This window comes from Macadamia integrifolia, chromosome 6, assembly GCF_013358625.1.
Source record: "Macadamia integrifolia cultivar HAES 741 chromosome 6, SCU_Mint_v3, whole genome shotgun sequence".
NCBI lineage: Eukaryota > Viridiplantae > Streptophyta > Magnoliopsida > Proteales > Proteaceae > Macadamia > Macadamia integrifolia.
This window is the reverse complement of record NC_056562.1, coordinates 37,391,202-37,412,271: the sequence shown is the minus strand read 5'-3', so window position 1 is coordinate 37,412,271 and position 21,070 is coordinate 37,391,202. Positions and strand designations below refer to the sequence as shown.

At 41.1% G+C, this 21,070-nt stretch overlaps 1 protein-coding gene across 4 annotated transcripts; it reads right to left on the bottom strand.

Moving 5' to 3' along the window:
* Window positions 1-5,875: 5,875 nt before the first annotated feature.
* On the bottom strand, window positions 5,876-11,212 carry LOC122081541 (zinc finger CCCH domain-containing protein 53-like). Of its 4 annotated transcripts, none has more exons than XM_042648713.1 (10): window positions 9,897-11,211; window positions 9,223-9,803; window positions 8,831-9,007; window positions 8,546-8,731; window positions 8,306-8,394; window positions 7,922-8,173; window positions 7,641-7,794; window positions 7,178-7,393; window positions 6,975-7,052; window positions 5,876-6,816 (listed from the first exon to the last, which is right to left on the bottom strand). In XM_042648713.1, exons 1-9 carry the CDS (start codon window positions 10,338-10,340, stop codon window positions 7,019-7,021), a joined length of 2,133 nt encoding a protein of 710 aa, XP_042504647.1. In that variant the 5' UTR covers window positions 10,341-11,211; the 3' UTR covers window positions 5,876-6,816; window positions 6,975-7,018. The 4 variants fall into 4 exon arrangements, with proteins under 4 accessions (XP_042504647.1, XP_042504645.1, XP_042504646.1 ...); XM_042648711.1 differs by having other exon boundaries at window positions 9,223-10,511; window positions 10,851-11,210; XM_042648712.1 differs by having other exon boundaries at window positions 8,552-8,731; window positions 9,223-11,212.
* Between the last annotated feature and the right edge of the window lie 9,858 nt (window positions 11,213-21,070).

The following is a 21,070-nucleotide window of genomic DNA, read 5'->3' as shown; positions in this document are numbered from 1 at the left end:
ACATCCATGGGCCTTCGTCGATAGGTTTTGATTTCTTACATATCTCCCTTATTAACAATAATAGAGAAGATCTGAGTATGAAAGTTTTTCTGGTAGATGCAGGAAGCTTGGTCTCATCATCAATGAGAAATCTAAACAACACAACCCACCACACTGATGGAGATCTCTAATAGTTATTTATTATCGGTGCAACTAGCTTATTAAGCAATATTATTTGTGAGAATATATTTTAAAAGTAGGAGGTATTAGGTTCAATTCTCCTATGCACCATAATTATTTAACTTATTTTAGGGAGAGAGAGAGGGAGAGAGGTTCCAAGAATGCATTTCAAAAATGAGGTGGGCGAACCTCAACACACAGCTTCAGCTGTTGGTCCTTCTTCTCCATCCATGTCAACTTTGTAGCCTTCTAGAGATGATTCTAATGAGGGCTATGTGGTGCAAAGAGGTGTGGCTACTGGTGGTGAGAAGGAAGGAGTTTCTTCTGTCCATGCTTTCAGAGATTCCTGTTGGGAGAATGGGGAGTCATCTATGGGAAAGGTGGACGCTGTCAATGAAATTCATTTTACCTCTTTATTCTCGTCGAATGCATGGAAGAATAAGGAGGGTTTTCAACTCAAGTTCATTGATCAGGTCATGGTGGGTGACCAAAAGGTTGCTAATTGTCCTGCTGAAGCTATTAGAGAACAAATTAGTAGATGGTAAAATGCTTTTGTAGGGCATTTCATAGGGAAAAGACCACATTTTCATTACACTAAGGAGTTTTTTCTCAAGAAGTAGAAGATTTCAGGCAATGTTAAGATAAATTTGCTTGAAAGTGGTGTGTTCATCTTTAGGTTTAACTTGCAAGAAGATAGAAATAAGGTCTTGGAAGGAGGCCCGTGATATGTTCAGCGTAAGCCTCTTGTTCTTTGCTCTTGGAGCAAAAAGGTATCATGGGGGCAGATAACTTTAACCTCTATTCCGGTGTGGATTACTTTACCCAATCATCCCTTTCAATTATGGTCTCTAAAGACATTAAGTGCTATTGGGAGTGTTATTGGGTGTCCAATTTCTTCAGATGTGAGGACGTTGGAGAAATTATCTTTTACAAGGTTGTGTGTTGAAGTTAATGCTTCTAAAGAACTACCTTCTGTTGTAGCTATTAAGGATGAAGAAGATCACATTTTTAATCAAGATATTACGTATGATTGGAAGCCTCCTAGATGCAATGTCTGCAATGTCTTTGGCCATTCAGTGGAACATTGTGGTGGAGCACCGGTGCCTCAACAAAATCGGAAAACAAAACTAGTTTGGAGAAAGAAGGAAGATGGTGGAGAGCCTACACTATCAGTTGAGAATGATGGACCTTCTCTGCACAAGAGTAGTGACCTGAGCAAAGAATCCGGCCCTACAATTATCCAGAGATCAAATTTAAGTTTGAATTTTGAAAAAAGGGGAGTAGATAAGGAAGGATTCATTAATGGCAGATTTCGGGGTAAAAAGATTCCAATCAGAGAGGAATCAATTACCCATATTAATGCTTTCTCTCTCATTGAAGGGTTGACCGAAGAGGTGCCGATTTCAAAAGAGTCCTTGGCTGAGGATAAGGAGGACGAGATTTATGAGGAAAAAATTTTGGAAGGTCAGTATATTGCTGAGGTGGATTCGGGTTTCAACTTGGTTTACTCATATGTGTTGGCGATTGAGGAGGAGAATATTTTGGTCTGCAATAAGGATATCTCATTAGCTAATACGGAGGAAGATTTGGAGGAAGATGAGTTGGCAATTATTCCATATATTAATGGAGTGAATAATGGGGTATTGATGGGGAGAATCTCAAATGAGGAGGGATTGCCTCATCAAGATATGTTGGCTCCCTCTTTGGAGGAAAATAATGAGTTTGATAGAGAAAAATTAGGAGAGGAAGCGTAGGATTTGAATTTTATTTCTTCAAATGAACCGATTATGATTGAATGCCAATTAATCTCTATTTTTTCTCTTAATTTGGAGGACAAAGTTAATAAGAATTCAAATTCTAATGAAGAAATGTCTGAGGTTGTGGAATGCACTAAGGGACGAGAGATTATCTCTAATTTGAACCTTATCTAGGATTCTCTTGACATTGAAGGTTGGTTGGATGATGAGGTGGCAAAGTCAATATACTTTATTAAGCAAAAGGGGGGTGACTCAGCCAAAGAAATCTCTTATACTAATCATTTGACTACTGTTTTGCCTTCCTCAAAAAATCTGGTGGGGAATATTCCTAAAAGAGATAATGTTGATGTGGCAAATGGAGAGGATAATGGCACATTGATTGAAGTTTTGACTCCCAAATTTGTAGCAGTTGCGACTTATTTCAAGGGAGCTAAGAATCTTGTAAATTCCATTATTTCTTCAGAGCAAGAGACAGAGTTGAATCATAGTGAGGATGTGATAGATCAAGTTGAGTTAAACTATAGTGTCGAGATGACCCATCAAGTTGATATATAGAGGGTATACATTTAGATTTTTCAGAGGAAGCACCAAAGTCAAATGAGGACGATGGTGCTGTTGTCTTTAGAAACCTAACCCATCCAATAGTGAGAAGCTTTCTGAGGAAGAATCGTCACATGAAAAGTGCCTCATACTTTCTTTACTCCCATGATTGAGCGACTTAACTCTTTCATGGCATTTTTTCCAAATTTTTAAAGCTTTTCTTTCTATATTACATGAATCGTGTTATAGGATTTGTCCTATTTGATTTAGGAACCTCTCAACCTTTCTTTTGACCTACCCTAAAGAAGGTTGTAAGGGTTGTCTTATTCTGTATTTTTATATTTTTCTTTTTCTTTAATACATACAAGTTACGAATTCAATTCCTCTGTGGCGCAACATGGTGTCTGGTGCACATCCAACTGCCATAAAAGCCTTGGCACAGAACCCAATACAATCACACATAGCCCAAGGCGTTTCTAGGAATTGGATGTGCGCTAGACACCATATTGCGCCATAGAAGATCCAAATCCTACAAGTTACCTATCAAAAAAACAATTTATATAAAGATCGTGCTTCGTAATGTCTAATTTGTCATTCATTTCCTTTAGATAGTGGATGTAATATCTTGAAAAGTATTTGTTTGATTAAATCTCTCTCTCTCTCTTGAAATTTTACTAGTATACATAAAAAGACAAACTGAAAATAGTATATTAAAACCGTATATATACTAAATAAACTCATATTTATTCTGATTTGAAAACATACCAATATCATAGCAAGCCAAAACCGATATTTGATATAGTAATTTGGAACGATTTCAGTATCAATATTCAATAACAATACCGAATTGACACCCATAATCATGTCAGAACATGGTCAATATATTGCAACTTAACTAAGAGTGGATTTCTTTCGACAGCCAAACATTGAAAATTGAAAATATTTTAAAATCAATTAATTAAATCAAATAATTTTAAACCGAAAGAACCCAAAATACCCTTTCTTCGAACACAGCGCGCCTCAGGGATGTAATTTACCCCAACAAAATTTAACCGAAACGGACGGATGATTCAACTTGCATCAGCCACGGCATGACACGACAACCTTACAAAGATTTTGTCATGTAAAGTCGTGTCGTACAGGTGGCATCTCCTAAATCTTCTTTTCAGTAAGAGGCATCTCCAAAATCTGCATCAGCGGTGGGGCGATGATCGTCTGCCGCGGGTGTGGCGAGGATCCGATGGCCGAGATGACATCGGTATATGCCTCGATACCATGTCAATCATTGGATTTTCATTGCACCGCCTCAACCACAGCAGCAGATTTTTTTTGCTCAGCGGGAGGAAGGGAGCAGACTAATGGCCTGTTTGATTTTGTTTTTACAACTTGTTTTTCTATATTTCTTTTGTGTTCAGAAATAGAAAAACACCTAAAAAACTGTTTGATTTTCTGTTTTGTTTCACTTATTTTTATAACTACTTATGTTTTTCGAAAAAGAAACAAGTCAGACTTATTTTTCTATTTAGAAATAAGTGAAATGGACAAAAATTATGAAACAATCCGATATTTCACTTGACTTACCTCAACCCGAACCCACTATTGAAACTTCTTGCTATCCAGATACAGCAATTCCAATTTGGTTGTACGAAAGTCACAGTTTTAGATTACCTTCATCCTTCTGAAGCTCATCTCCATGAAACATACCTGCAACTCCAACGTCATGTATTCACTCATAAAATACACACCTATAACATCATGCCTTCAATCGTCTTGAACTTGACTCAATTGTTGAAAATGTTTCGAAAAACAGAAAATCAAACACCTTTTTATAATTTCAAAAATAATTTTTTATAATAGGAAGAAAAAAAACCCATTTTCTATTGTTACTAACAGTAAGAAACAACATAAACAAAATAAAATAGACCCTAAGTAATGAGAAAAGACCCCGCATACGCTGGCAATGAATGTGAGCCAATAGGGATTGAGCTCCTCTACGGCGTGCTTTCTTGGCGGAACCTGGCAGAGCGTACCTGGGATGCCAACACCTGGCCGATGCCACGTGTATGGTGAACATTCACTTATGCCGATTTTGCGAATTGGACCTAATTGACCAACACGGTTCTCTCTTCTTCTTCTCCCTCCTTTTTCTCTTCTGGTCATAAGGATCGACCAACAAAAGGTTCACCTTTTTCTGCGCTAGGTTTTGGACTCCAAATCTTACCATAAAGGAAACTTCTCTTGAAAGCCTCCAAATCTTACCATAAAGGAAACTTCTCTTGAAAGCCTTTCAAATGAAACCATTTTTCTGTTTCAATTTCTTAGTTTCCTTTTTCAAACCAAAGCGCTGATGATAATGGTGAAAACTACTATTTTCCACCCCAAAAGAATCTGTTGCTAGCCCCAAACCCAATCTAACAGCAACGGTTAAACCCATCATCTTCTGTTCAAGAGGGTTTATAATGCCAAACCCTTTACCTACTCTGGGTAGCCATGAGAGGAAATCCAGTTTTTCTGTCAACCCTTCTTTGCTTAGAGTTAGAATAGATCAAAATTCTAATATCTTTGAAATTAGCTCGAAAGAAGACAGTGCTAAGGGTGGGCACAACAATGATAATCTTGATTGGATCTCCGAAATGCTCTCCCAGTGGTCATAGAGTTTAAAACAGACAAACAGAGCAAAAGATGAGGGTAAAGAGAGATAAGAAGAAGAAGAGATGGGAGAGGATTTGCTTCCTCCAAACAGAATGAGTAGATAAAGGGATCAATCTGCATAAGAGATGGGTAAGGGTTTGCTTTGGTACGACAGGAAGAAAGAACCGTTTTAGTCGATTTGATCCAACTTTCAAAACCGGCATAAGTAAATGTTTACCATACACGTGACATCGATCATGTGTCAGCATCGCAGACAGGCTCCACCAGGCTCTGCCAAGAAAGCACGCCGCAGAGGAATCCGATCCGAGCCAGTAGGCGTTTGGCTGGAGACATCCCAAAAATTTAGAATATAGTTTATCGCCAAAAATATAGGGGAGGAGAAACTTGCGGAAAGCTGTAATTGAAATTTGAAAATGAAAGAGCTGGGGCCATATGGGGCCGGGAGGCTGTGTGGTCGAAGCAGGCCAGCTGAGCAGCACTATATTTTTTTCCCCTCCAAACACGGAGCAGCACTTTCTATAGCGTATATTATTGCATACAGTAATATAAGAGAGGCGAGAGAGAGAAGATAGATAATTTGTGTGGCCAAGGCAGGGCAAACTGAAGAGGGGCCACATGCAGTGTCAGCAGTCAGCACCCATGTGACTCCCCGTCCTCTTTTAAAATAGAAATTTGGGCCACATGCGGTGTCAGCACCCATGTGACTCCCCCTCTTTTAAATTAGAAATTTAGCCCACAAAAGAGAAAAGTAAAAGAACAAAGACCCATAAAGTATAGGACAGACTCTTTTATGGCTGTAATAAAGAAAAAAACAATAACAAAAAGATAATAAAAATGATGAAGCTACTCTCTCCTCTTATCTCACCCACCCACAACACCTCAGTATTTTTATTTTGTTTTCCTTCCCTGTTTTTCTGTTTGTTTAATTGATGACCCAACGATGATGATTCTGCGTATACCAATAACAACAAGAAGTAAAACAAAAGGAAATTCCCCGTTGGTCATTCGGCTAACATGAGCCGTAAGCTGAGCTGAGTCGAGTCCCGAGACTTTAATGTGCTTTTCCCCGTCCCTCCAACCAATATCATGCCATCGTTCTTTTATCGCACCTTTGAAGTTTCAGCTCCTACTGCTTTCTGTTTTGGCTTCCGCTTGTAATTTGATTCTTCCTGCCGGGAAATCTCTGTTCGTGCTCTTCATAGGCTCTTTTGTCTTCACCGCACTAGTTGTGGTAAATTTAAAAGGGTAAAAGAAATCAAATATATAAATACGTCGTTGGCGTCTTCTCTCCAAGTCGATTGTGGTCCTCCTCTTAACGGAGAAATATATGTATATAAAATAAGGTGAAAAGAGAAATAAAGAGGCCGCCGGACAGAGACAGACACTTAGGAGCAGAGCGAAAGAGAGGCAGAAAGTTGAGGAAAAAACATAAAAAGAGCGATGTGGTGGGTATCGGATGACTCACGTCACTTTCAAGGTCAGTACATCTGTCTGTTATGTATGTATGTATGCATGCATGTTGTGTGTAATAATAAATGGTTTGATATAGTACGGAGGATGAGGATGAGAATGAGGATGAGGACCAACTCGTTCTCTACGTGACCGCGTCTGTCTCGCATAAATCATCTTCTCTACATGTGTCGGCAGCTTATTAAAGCGATGATCACACAGATAAACTGCATCTTCCTCACTTTCTGGATCATATCTTCTGTGAGGAGGGAAAAGAGAAGGGAAATCAAAACATAGAATAGGTGAAAGTTTCCATCACTGCAGCAAGCACAAAACCCTTGACCCATCTGAATTCGGAAATCCAATCCAACAAATTAAAATTGTGCTAGTAAAAATGTCTTCTGAATTAAGTCTTACCCGAGCAGCAAGAGGATGCCCATTCCACTACATCCTTCCTTTCCCTACATTCCTATGGCTCCGTGTCCGGAAGGAAACCTGCAAGAGGGCAAAAGCACAACACCTTTTACCCGACGTCTGAAACACATGTACGTTTAATCTTCAAGACCGCAGCAAAGGTGGCCTGTTAAATAGCTGCAACGGTAGCGCAGTGCACTACCTACCTGGGCATCTGAAAGAAACATGATTTGAAGGAAGCAACGTCCAGGGTCGACGTTGCAGGCAACAACGAGGTGGTGATCAGTTTACTGTTACAAGACGAAGCTAAAGCGGCACCGCTCTCTGAAGCCAATGCCGCATCACTGGCGGTGGAGACACAAGTGGGTTCGCCAAACTTCGTGGGAGACGCGAAGGGACTGTCTGGGAGATAATGCTCCACCCTGCAGTACTCAATTTTTGAAGAATTCTGAACGATGTATAGTAATGAGAACCTAGAAACTAATCCCCATTTTTTCCAAGGATAGGCCACCAAATTTAGAATAATCCCCATCACCCGATAACCAACTAAATTAGAAAATCAAAAGCTCAAAACCAACCAAAACGGGAAAGGGGAATCGACAAAATCACAGCAATCCTCTCGTTACTCGTCAGCAGCATATACTACAATGGGAAAGTCAGATATCATACCCATCTTGGAAGTTACTGTCTTCTTGATTGGGCCTCTTCTCCTTGCCGTTGCCAATTTCGTCTTCCCCTATGGATTCTTCGTCGGAATTGGCTGCCTGACGTAACTGTCGATCAGCAGCACCATAAATGGTTGTCTCAGCGTTTGCACAGTTCTCTGCAGCAATACAACGCAATAAAGCAAATTTCTTCTCTCTCCCTCTCTCTTCCTAAGATGAGAAAAAGGCATAAAAATAAAATTTCTAATATTGCCATCCATAATTAAGGGTAAAGAGTTTGGGTACCTTCTGGGGCCTCCGGACTTCCCCGCTCGGAAGGAAGAACAAAGGTATGATTGACGTGATTTTGAGTTGGGGAGGCAACCTGAGCGCCAGTGGACAGACTATGGTGGTGGTGGTGATGATACTTCTTCACGTCGAGAAGCTGTAGACCCATCAATTTCCGTCCCTGGAGTTCCAAGGCTTGACGTAAGTCGGCATGATCTTCTAATTTCCTCCTCAACAACATGTCCTGGGCATCGTAGAACATCCTTGGTCCTAAATGTAAGACGCATCTATTATTCCACCTACTCGACACAACGAGAGAAAGAAAAAGGAAATTGCGTGAAGTAGGGGCGGGGTAGGGGGCAGCGACTTTAGCTGCCAGAACGCCTCGACTGCTTTACTTACCGAGCTGCAGGTCGTAGGCATCTCTAATGTCAACACCGGTAGGTATAGAACATGCCGAGAACTCTCCTCTCTCAGATTGTTGCTGCTTCCTGCAGAAGTAACAGTAACGGAAAATTATTACAAACCTTTAATGTTCATTTCCCCCATCGATGGGAATATCGTATGCGGCACTACTCTTTGTTTTTAGACAAAATGCGAAAAAACACGAGGCGAGGCAGGAAGGAAGAGAGAGGAGAGTGCCTGTACTTGTCTGGAACTTTCCCCTTCTCCTTGTAGGGTTTCACAAGCACCCGAGCGTCGCATACGAAATGCGGGTTCCCTTTGGCCAGGATGAGCTTCACCGTCTCCGGGTACACGAACGTAACGAACCCAAACATTCGCTTCTGCTGGTAAGGGATCCTCACGTCTTGTACAGGACCGTAAATGCTTCAAGAATAAAAGAGCATATATAGTCAGCCAAAAAGAAAGGAGCTGAAAATAAATAGTTCATCCATCCAAATGATGCACTGGCCAACACTAAGAAACCTGAAGTAATTGGAGACATCCTCTTCTCTGAAGGTGCTGTCAGCTGGGAACGTTAGATAAATCTGCCTGGATCCCGGGTTCACCATTCCTCCACCTGTCGTTGAAAAATCATTCCTTTCAAGTCGTGACCGGCCTAATTTGTGTATGTCTTCGCCCAACATCAAGCCGGCCGCAGTCCTGGAAAGCACCGCGCCACCCACACCAACAGAGGAATTTATATGGCATGTCAAAGAACAGTTAAAATAGAGAACAGAAATGGAGATTTCACAACACCCCACCCTTCCCACGGTATTTGGAGAGAGGGGGTCGCTAAGTGCTAACTACGAACTACAGCAGCAGCTAGTGTACTAGGAGGATATAGGAAATAAGGAGAAAAGAAGAAATTAATAAACCTCTGGGTGGTGTCGTTCTGCTGTTGCTGCTGCTGCTGCTGTTGCAGCAAGAAATTCATGCATTTGCCGGCGGTAGCAGTGCCATATGGGAAAGAGGCCGAGGCCATGAGCTGCGACGAGTTGACCAATCGCTGTTGGGTACTTTTGGATCTGAGGAGTTCTTGGCACTGTTCCACCACGTCAAGGCGGTCAAGCTTGTTCGGCGAGGACCCCATAGCAGCAGCATCAGCGACCACTGGCGAGGAATCGGGGAGCCCATGGAGGAACCTGCAGCTGCTTCCGTTCTTGCAATAGCCCCTGGCGAAGTAGAGGCATGGCTTCCACCCATATCCTGACCCAGCTTCGGACCCAAAACAGATGTCGTTGACGGAGCAGCTCCGCCGGTGGTGTCCATCTATAGTAGTTCCCCAGCTGGTGGCACCGGCGGCAGCAGCCGCGTAAGAAGGGAAAAGCGTAGCGTCCCCTCCAGTGCGGCCGTTGGGACTCGCCACTGTCTCCGGTTGTGGATAGAATAGGTCAGTAGCAGTCTTGGGGCCTAGTGTGGAGGAGGCATCGCTGAGGAAGGAGAGTTGGTCTTGAAGCTGGAATTCATCGACGGGGACGTCACTACCGTAGCCATAGAAAGGAGAAGTTAAGGAAGTCGAGTACAAAGACGAGGATGAAGAAGCGACAACCATGTTGGCGCTTGCTGCTGCCGCGTATGAGGCGGAGGCGGAGGCGGTGGCGGAATTGGGACTGATCAGGTCGTCCGATGCCTGGATGTCGCAGAAGGCCGATGGTGGTGTCCAAGAAGAGGAGGCCATCGTAGTGAGGGTAGGTGGAAGGTTTGGACCGTTGCTGGAGAGCATCCGTGACGAAGAAGAGTTCTGCCTGGAGAGGAAAGGTGATGGAGACGAGGGGGTCGATGGCGTCGACGGTGTGTTCGACGAAAGGCCTAGGTCCTTGCGGGCCTTGAGGACCACAGAGTGCACAAGAGCCTCGGGTCCGAAGGCCAGCCGGATCATTTCCTTCTCTCCGTGGTCTTGGATTAGGAGAAGTCCCATGATTTTAGAGGCATTTTCCGGATCCAAGCTCTGGATCCTGGAGAACACTATCCGTGTTGCTTCATAGGCGTCCATGGAGACGCAGCCCTCCCAAATGTTTGAAATTCACAAGCACCCACACACGAACTCGCTCTCCAGTGAGAATACCAACTACCTTGAACTTGACAGCGGCCTCCTCCTCCTTCCTCCGTCCCCCCACCCTTGCTCTTGTGACTGACTATGGTACTTCGGTACTAATGCTGTCCACTGCAGCAAAGAAAAAGGAAAAAGAGGGAGGGGGTAAGAAAAAGAGGCGAGCACAAGGGTACTCCCGTGGGAAATAAAAAGGAGAGGATGGTGACGGGTGAGGCTACCCCTGTTAAAAAGGTAATGATGTTTCAATTTTTATATTTCCCCAAGAAAAAAAAAATAGAAAAGGGCAAGGAGAAGAACGAAGATCTCTCTCTCTTCTAACTCTCTCAGAGACTCAAGACACTCTCACATACGCAGATGCTCTGTCTCTCAAATTCATGTATTTGCTCTGGCATGTGGAATAGTAATAAGTAAGACTTGAGCAAATGAGAGGTGAAAGACGTTTCCCGTTACCTTCTTTATTGAGATATTGCGTTGCAGTGCACAAGGATCAGCAGACGATAACCAAAGCGAGTCATCTGCGCGGACTGGACGAGCCCTAATTTTCCTACTCTCTTCTGGACCTCGCTAGGCCACTCTCCCTATTCTTTAATAAACGAACTTGCTGGGGCAAGTGCGCAACCGACCCACCACCTCCTATACGCAGCAACACCACCACCAACATCAATTGGTTTCCCGCTGCTGCAACCCTTAACTTGGGCCTGCCTGTCGTTCGGATATTATGTATACAGTTGGGGCCTACCGCCTACGGATTGCACTAATTTTTTTCCCCTCATCCTCTGATGTTAAAGACTCTGGTTGAGACACTAAAAATCTTTAACAATCTGGCGTGAGTGAAATGTGCTGGGGGTTTGTGCTTGTTTGGATCTAGATCTGCTTCAAATAGTGCACGTTCTCCACCTCAGTCTGACACTCTTATTTACAACCCCCACCCCCGTTTAATTTGTATTCCCTTGTTTAATTTTTCCAAGGTCATTCTTATTCATTTTTATGTCAGCCAATGCCCCTCCGACCACCTCTCAGATTCTCACCACTGAGTCACTGACTGAGTCTTTTACCTTTTACCACGGAGTAATCGAGTCCTTGAACCATCGTTTCGGGTACGTCCAGCCACAATCTTCCAGAATTGTGTATATGTATAATTACAACAGTAGCGTATAAACTCAAATATTATACTAGGGGAAATCTAATGTTCACCAAGGTTTAGAACACAATTGCGCTATGGTTATGGCAGCATATTTCTTGGAAGAGAATTATAATATAAGAATTGTTATTGTGGTGATTAGTGAAAGAAAGGAAAAGCTTTAAAGAGAAAAAACGAGAGAAAAAAAACGCAACAAGGGAAAAGTACTTGCAAATAATGCGTAGTAAAGCTGAAATAGAATTTCATGAACGGACAAATACTAAAGAAAAAAGAGTAGACAATGCCTCGGGATTGACAACGAAAGTTACCGAGTGGAGAGAGAGTAAAATAGGTAATGAAACGGCCATAACATCTGTTACCTCACCACTCCAACTTAAAACACTGTTAAGACTGCTGTCTGCCCTTCTACTCTCTCCCAACAATACCCATTCAGACCCACCCACCATATTCCTTTCCTATACCAATAATAAAACCCTTCAAGATGAACCAACCAATATCGCCTATGACTACTGATCAACCCGCGTTCTTTCAGCACCTCTGTTTGCACCTACATGCATCTGCGCCGATCGAGCTTTCCACTGCCTCCACAGCACTCTTGCTGGCAACTTTAGATCAAGAGGAAGATGGAAGATGATTACAGCAAGAATCCTAGCAATGATTCACAACTAATTTTATTACGTTTTTACTCTTTCCCCGCGCTTTTCCATGGATTCACTGCTCTTTTACCATCAATCCAGTTACTGCTTTTACTCTTTTACGATTGTCACATCAGTTCCGATTTTAAGTTCAAAAATGGAACGCTAAATTTGCGCTTTTCTCTCCAACCGTAACGTATGGTCCTGCAAGGCTGCAAGGGCCAAAATAAAAAACTTGTGGACCTTACTGATTCCGCATTCATGTACGTTATCAGTCCCCTCGTACAAAAGATTAAGAGATAAAATGGACAAGATGAAAAATCATATCCAAATTATTATTATTATTAGGGAAAATAACAGGAATACTAGCGTAGTACCTAAGAACTAGAAATACTAACACTTGTCAACCGTTAAATGAAACATAAGCAATCTCACCCGTTAATACTCATTGTCTAACAAAACCTTCCCACCACTGACGATCTACAATCTCTCTTCTTCTACTTCTCCGCATCTGTCTCCATCTCTAGCTCCCACTCTCTCTCTTTCTCGTCTTTTTCGCAGAGTCATTGCAACCCACCTTCGTGTCTCCTTCTCCCTCTCCCGCTCCCACCCCCGATCCATCGTTCACCCCAACTCTCTCCCCTCCCAATTCACTGAGCAACATACTAGCGACGGGAGACCAACAAGCAGTGACCAGCTACCAGAGAGACCTGCAAGAAGCGAGCTAAATCTCTATAATGTTTAACCTAGCTCCACTTTACGCCAGAGCTACCTCCCTTTCTCTTGTTTCGAATTTCAAACCAGAACAATGGCGGGCAAAGGTGAGGGTCCGACGATCGATATCGATCTAGGAACTACGTACTCTTTTTTTGGAGTATCGCAACGCGATCGTGTTGAAATCATAGCTAATGATCAAGGTAACAGGACTACTCCTTCATACGTTGCCTTCACCGATTCAGAGCATTTAATCGAAGATGCGGCGAAGAACCAAGTGGCGATGAATCTGATCAACACCGTTTTTTGTTAGTTTCCTACTATTTCCTTTCTTACCTAATCCTGATCTTTTTTTTTTTTTCTTTGAGGTTCGAACATCTGTATCATAACGGAACCTGAATTTGCTTCAGATTTGGTGTTTTGATGTAGATATATGTGTACTTTGCTGAAAAATTATTTCTTTGTTATATATTTGCTGCAGATATTGCTTGTTTCCTCATATGTGTTTGTTCTTCAATTGGTTTTCTTCTTGCACTTATTTTCTTTGATTTAGCAATGCCTTTGTTCAAAGTGACATGAAGCTATGGCCTTTCAAGGTTACTACTGGCCCCGGTGACAAGCCCACGATCGGGTTGGAATACAAGGGAGAGGAAAAGTAGTTCGCTGCCAAGGAAATTTCCTCCATGGTCCTTATAAAGATGTGTGAAATTGTTGAGGCCTACCTTGGTTCCAGGGTGAAGAACGCCCAGGAAATTTCCTCCATTTTCCTCTCCCTATTCTTGCTTGAATATATGGTGAAACTGGTTAAGTTAAATGTTTTGATATTCCTTTCCCTGGTGATCGTGGTGAGAGAGAGAGGGCCATTGAAAAGCAAACAAGAGGTGTGATACTCAAGCATCAGCGGCACAACACAGTTGCAGGGGCGGGGAGAGAGAAAGAAAGGGAGAGAAGGTGTAGCAGTGGTGGAGTGAGAGTTTGGATTTGTTATCTCCATCCAATGGTTACATTTAGGATGAACAAATCCTACGACTAATGTCCCGCTAGCATTCCTAATTCCTAGGTACTATGCTAGCGTACCTGTCCCTCTCCGTTATTATTATTATTATTATTTTGAGTTTCTCAAAGGCCCAAAATCCTTTTTATTTGGCATTAACTTGGATTATCAGTTTATCACCAATGCTTGCATTATTCAAGCCGATATTTTTGCTTCTGTTTCGTTCACACATTGCTCGTGTGGGTGCTTCCCTCTAAGATGGATTACCCCCCTACCGATGCATATATTCTTACGTCCTATAGCTTTGGGGCAGGAAAAAGAGAGATTTTCGTCATTTGTGGATCACTTCCTTCAGAGTACGGACTCCATTTCCTTTCTGACAACATTTGTTTTTCAAGTAAGGCTTTTTTGTTTACCAAGGTAGTTTTTCCTGCATTCCCTATGTTTACAAGAGCAGATAGATATGAATCAAGCTCCTCCCTCCATTGGATGTATGAAATCATCGGGTTGTCAAACTAAGTCCACATATCACCTAATTGACACCAACGAGTGAAATCTCATTGTCATTCATAGTACCAATGAAGAGTGTCCTAAACTATTAGCAGGAGTATAAACTGTGGTGGTTAAGAAATTGCAGACTTTGTACTCAGAACACAAGTTGGAGAATTCTCAAAGAACTGAAAGGAAAATCCTTAGGCATTTCATTTATTGAAACGTCTCTAAACCCCTTTCTTTGTCTCGTTTCAAATCTATTTTGATTCCTCATTTTGATCCAAGGTTTTGGAAGATATGGCACTCAAAGTTGTAGAACTGTTTGTCTTTCATATCGAGCCATTAAAGCAGCACGTCAGTGCATGTTATTTGTCGACGATATTATTCTGATAGATGAGATTATGGAAAGGATTAATACTAAGCTAGAGTTATGGAGAACATGTTCAGAATCATGAAGTTTTAAGATAAGCAAAACAAAGACAGAGTATATGAGATGTAACTTTAGCTGAACTAGGACAGTTGATGAAGTAGTGAAACTCGAGGAGCGAGAATTGCCACAAGGTAACTACTTTCGATACCTGCGGTCAACCATTAACAATAAGGGGGATATAGAGGACGATGTCTATCATACAATTAAAGTAGGCTAGATGAAGTGGAGAGGTGCAACGGGAGTATTGTGTGAAAAAAGTATGCTTATTAACTTAAAGAAAAATTCTATAGGACGGTGATAAGACCATCTATGACTTGTGGGCGGAATGTTGGGTAGTTAAAAAGAGTAATGTAGACAAGTAGCAGAGATGAGGATGCTAAGGGGGTTATGTGGTAAGACAAGGAGAGATAGGTAAGAAATCATTATATCATATCCAATTTGGGGGTTGCACCAATCTAGGACAAGCTCCACGAGAGCTGTCTAAGGTGGTATGGACATATCCAACAGAGACCCATGGATGCACCAGTAAGGAGGAGTGACCAGATTCAAATACTAGGTTCTAAGAGAGGAAAGGCCAGACCTAAACTGACTATAGGAGAAGTGGTACGAAAAGACACACAAAAGCTTGGGCTCAAGTATGACTGTAGTAGAGCTGTTTGGAGGATAAAGGCCCATGTATCTGACCCCTTGTAGGGAATCTTCCTGAGATGCTGCTCTAACTTTGTGTTTTACCTCTTCTTTTGCTTCTTTTACCTCCCCATTTTTCTTTATTACCTCCACTTCCATTTCTTCTATTACTATTTGCTTCTATTAGATCAATTTAGGCACATTTGATAACGTTTCTATTGTTTCTGTGTCTAGAAACAACAGAAATGGCTTTTCACGTTTTCAGAAACAAAAATGGATTTTTTTTGGTGTTTGATAAACCTATTTCTTGAAATATTTTTTGTAGACATAATGCCACTAAAAAACCCAATAGCATCATCGGATGCCCAAAAGGGAGTGAGGGTTCGATTGCCTCTTTTTAGGTTTAAATAGTTGAAAGATTTATCAGGGCACAACAGCCTTTTTTTTCTCTCAAATTCATTTCTGAAATTGTAAATTGGCATAAATTTTGATTTATGTTTCTAGAAATAGGTGAAACAGGACAACTTTATCAATCGCTGTTTAGGCTGTTTCTCTGTTTCTGGGAACAAGAAACCCAGAAAACGGTAGAAATGAAACATTGTCAAAAAATGCCTTCGTTGACCCCATTTAGTTGAGATAAAGTTGTGATTGTTCTTGTTGTAACAAGAAATTCAATGGGGCTTTAAATTAGTGGAAATGATAAATAAGTAATTTCCTATGATCCCAAATCAAGCTCCTCCCCCCATTGGAAGTCTGAAATCATTGGGTTGTCAAACTTTCGGTCTGTGTCCTTTGGTGAATTGATCCTATTCACCATGGTCCATCATGACCATAGACAATAGGAGAGAAAAGGGTCACATATGGACTGTCCCACCATTTTGCCATTGGTGAAGGGAAACTTTGTCCAGTAAAAGAAAGAAAAGAGGTATATGGGGAGGAGTATACCTGGCCCCAATGCCAGACACATAGGGGCGAAATGACGGCCCACCCCCATAAAATGGAGAATGACATCTTCATGGATGCTTCATCGTGGGCCAAACTCCCTTACAGTAAACACTTCCCCTAAAGAAGAAAAAAAAATATTGTTTACCAAAAAAAAAGACAATATTCTCTATCTAGGAGTGGTGGTTGTTCTAGCACACCCACTCTTTGTCTCTGTTCTCTGGGCATGTAACGACCTCATTGCCCTAACAGAGAGCCTAAAATGATCAATCTCCTACCATTACAGAGATATTCTAGTGTACTACGTCACCTAACTGGACAAAGTTGAATGTGGATGGGTGTTTCCTTGGTAACTCAGGGAGAGCAGGGGTTGGTGGTGTTTTTCAGAATGAGGAAGCATAAGTGATATATTCTCTTGGGAAATATCTTGGTAATACAATAAACTATAAGGCTGAGTAAGGCTGAGTTCATGGATTTTTGGTGGAATATGACTCTATAGCGATATCTCTGGCAATTTTTAATGTTGTTGTTCCTTGGTGTGTTAGACAAGTTCCGATGGTTTTGCAACCCTATCTGAAATTCATCAGGTGGAAGTTGTCTCACTGTTTAGAGAAGCAAATCCTACAGCGGATAATGTTGCTAAATCTGCAGTGAAAGATGGGATTACATCTATTTCTCCATGCTGCCCCAAGGTTACAAGAGGAGTTGAAGCTGGATGCATATTGTACACCGATATATCGGTTTTGAATTAGTAGTTTTCTTAATTTTCTAGGCAGGCTGTTCCATTGTTGATGGCAACACCGAAGGTGGGGGTTATGGTCGCTTTTTTGTGTTTTTCGGAGTTCTCTTTTCTCTAGCTTGTATCATCTTTGTATAATCTTGTTTTTTATTTTATGATATTTTAAATACAAATGACCTTTTAGCGGGAAAAAAAAAAGAGAGCCTAAGATGATCATTCTATTGTGACAAAGTTCGCTAAAAGTCAAGTTACAACTCTTGAATGTCCAATTTTTATTTAGTTAGAATTTTTACTTTTAGGGCCATAATACTCTGTCCAAGAGCACCCTCTCTCTCATTCTCCTTTCAGCATGAAATGACCTCGGTGCCCAAAGGAGAGAAACATAGAGAAGAAGGGGTTGTTTCATTCTCTGTGATCAAGGCCTCTCCATCTTTTATACCTTTTTTTTTTTTTGTTATACACATTGTGTTAGACTATTATTGTTACTCGTTCTGCTATGTTTATTGAGCATATATAGCTTGGTCCTGACATAGCCTAGTAAGTGAGTGCAACAATTACTATAGGGGCTAAAGAGTTGTTTCATCTTAGAGATTGATGCACAAGGACCATCTTGCACCATAGAGGGTGAATACAATCTTAAGGATAATGACGGTGGCATGACCTAACCCCACCATCACTAGGAGATTCAATTCAATAAGAAAGATGGAATTCAATGAGTTATATTCTATTTAAGTTCTATAGTTTTATTATAGCAGTTTCTTAGATCTTTTTTTTTTTGTCAATCTTCTCCTACCTCATCTCCTCCTTCATTCTCATTTCCTCTTCAATTTTTATTGCAAAATTTACATATACCTTCCTTGAGGTTTGACCTTATAATTACATCCACCCCTCGCATTTTGAAAATTGCAAATAAACCCAGCCCAGCTAACATTGTGAGAGAGGTTTTAGTTTCAAAATGAAAAGACATAAATACTTTTTACATATGTGAACTAAAGCAACCAACACGAAATATCAATGTTACCCATTCCCACTTCTTATATCAAAGTCCCCAAATTCCCAAACTAAAATAGAGACTTTAAGCTTTGAAAACTACCTTGTTCAGTGAAGGTGGAGAAGGTTGTATTTCCTAGCAAAGGTGAGTAGACAACTTTCGACGAAGGTAAGTTGTTACAGAATGCTACTCTGCCTTCATTTCTAGGGAAAAAAAATTGCAGAAAATTTGGATTTTCATTTTTTCCCCCCTCTGATTGATTGATTGATTTAGTAACACACTTCAGATCTTTCATTTGTTTTGAAATATCTTCACTTGAACCCAATTGTTGATGCAAAAGTTCTAATCTTTCCTTTGGTTCTACATTTTCATGTGATTTGTAGTCTGGTTGTTGTAAGCCCACAACCTCATGTCAGTTCACCTATGTGATCCCAATTCAATGGACCAACACAAACACAAATGCATCCTTTACTGACCTAGATTGCACATCTTGGAACAACAATGATCTCTACTACAATTCCCAATCTTGCAAAGTTGGAGTGCTACAAAACATCAAGAGTGATTGAAGACAGTGGCCATTGTCATCCTTATCTTCCTCGTCTCCTTCGTCATAGTCTACTCAATTGGTTGATGTACTTTCAGGAACAACAATAGGGACATGGTTATACCGGATGGAAGGCTCACTCGCAGAAAATCTCTCTTTGATTGGATTACTTTGTTGTAGAGAGAAGGAGATCTTATGTGTTGATATGTTTGTATGACTATTTTCCATTTGATTTCCTGTAATAGTTCAATGGACATACTTGTATTTTTTGTTGGGTCCCAATTGACACTGAGAGGGGGGGTGAATCAGTGTGCCAAATCCTTTTTCATTTTTCAATTATACCCCTGATGTGGCAATCACTATTTGCACTTCAATAGATACATACACAGTCTACTAATGTTGCCCAGAGCTGTTATGCATACTACTGACAGTTCTTACAGGTGCACGGAACTTACTCACATAACATGTATTGCTGCCCAGAACTGTCTCATAAACCTCACACGGTAATCACTATCTCATACATAAACAGTCGTATGCACATCCACATTGCACCACCAAGTGGCCAGGTCTACTAGATATACACAGCCATCATGCAATCAATCACTCCAATCCACAATACAAATATGAGCATACACATCCACAATACAAGAAATATGTGCTTCGATTAGTTGCCTACATGTATGGAGTAATGCCCACTGTCGGGCTCAGCATTTACTCAATACTAATGATGACTGCACCTATAGCCAAGGGAACACATTCCTAGTTTCCACTAATGACATACAATGGCTAGGTCTTTACCCTCGTTTTCTTAGAATAATCTGAGAGGCCACACCCACGGCAAATAGGTTTAGGTAGTAGTAACTACCAAGGAACACATAACCCCTGTCCAGCACTCACTAAACACCAATCAAAAATAAAGTTGGGCTTATAACAATGCCCTATAGTGAAGCACTCATACATGCAAATTTCTCCCAAATAGACTACAACTATCATTTAGGCATTTTATCAGACATCTTGTCTACAATGATTTATAATAATGGAAATTTGACAAAAGTGAGGTTACCTTGGCAAGGAGTAATCGTCGAAGATGTAATAATGTCAATATCCACTTGATGCGGACCACAACCACGTTGTCTCGGAGCCGCCAACGCTTCAACCCCTGTTGACACTTGGGTTTTTTAAAGCAACTCACAAGAACCAAATTCTTGATTCTTCTTCTTCTTCTTTCTTCTTCTTTCTTTTCTCCTTGTCTTTACTTTCAATGGAGCAATAAAGGCATTCATACTCACACACAAAAAGAGGAGAAAACTTATTCTTTATTTCCCTCTTCTTCTCTTTTCTTCCCTTTTCTTTTTCTTTCTCTTGGCAACAACCAATAGAGTTTGTTGCCTTGGTTTCCAACAACTTCCTAAGCCTCTAATGGGAGCTATGGATTAAGTGCAAGAGGATGAAAGTCTTTCCTTCAAACCCTAATCCTTCCACGAGCTTCAATTCATTTTTTTGACCACCTCTACAACCCTTCTACATGATTTCTTCCCTCTATGTGTAGAGCTCAGAATTATGAAGAATCTCCAACTTCAATCACCCAAATCGGAGTTAAGATGAGGGAGATATGACCATTTGAAGTTAGAGTAATGAGATAGTCTGAAATGAAATCTTTGTAGGAGTGGCACAGGCCCGCGCAACAGAGGCGCAGATCTAACCGTAGATCTCATCTTAAAGATCTTATAATCTAAGCCGTCCTATTAAACCAATGAACAATAGATCTAAACCATTAGATTTGAATCTTACAAAGTCAAAGATGATGCCATCATAACGTATGCGCTGACATCGTCAGACGCGTTATTGCTCACCGATTGGCTAGTGTAGAGGGTTTCATGATATGCTGTCAGCTAACTTTAATAAAGCTCCATTGTTCTTGATCGTTAGATCAGAATCGATCTGATATGATTGGCTCAGATCAAGATATGGAGAATCTCTTTATAGATTCTATGCACATGCGCTACACACAATCAAGATTCAATATGGTGAGGTGCCACACCATGATGTCCGATGCACTTCACCAATGAGGACCTTCACATAGGAATCTAATCCGTCTTGTTAGTGCCTAAGTTCAGCAACTGTTAGATGAGAATAAGGCCTACGTGGCTTCATCTGAACCCTCCATTCTACAACTCTATACTCTATTTTATTGTAATCAAGCCCCTGCCTCCATATATTTCAGTATTGAAACACCCTTATCAACTCAGACCTTTAAAACCTAGAAATTTCACAAAAGCACCTCAAATTTCAAAATTAAAATCTGGAAAATCCACCCACCAAGAGCAGTCTATTGATTTTTTGGTTTGGATTTTCAAACTGGCTTCACGAAAACACATGTAACTTTTTCATATAATATATGATCGAGATGAAACGAAGTGC

Excerpts from the sequence above, each read along its gene's own strand:
- LOC122081541 (XM_042648710.1), bottom strand. The coding sequence starts at position 10,340 with ATGGACGCCTATGAAGCAACACGGATAGTGTTCTCCAGGATCCAGAGC. Across the intron at positions 8,732-8,830 it reads GATGTCTCCAATTACTTCAG|CATTTACGGTCCTGTACAAG; the intron begins GTTTCTTAGTGT and ends TTATTCTTGAAG. Across the intron at positions 8,174-8,305 it reads TGCCTACGACCTGCAGCTCG|GACCAAGGATGTTCTACGAT; the intron begins GTAAGTAAAGCA and ends TCTTACATTTAG.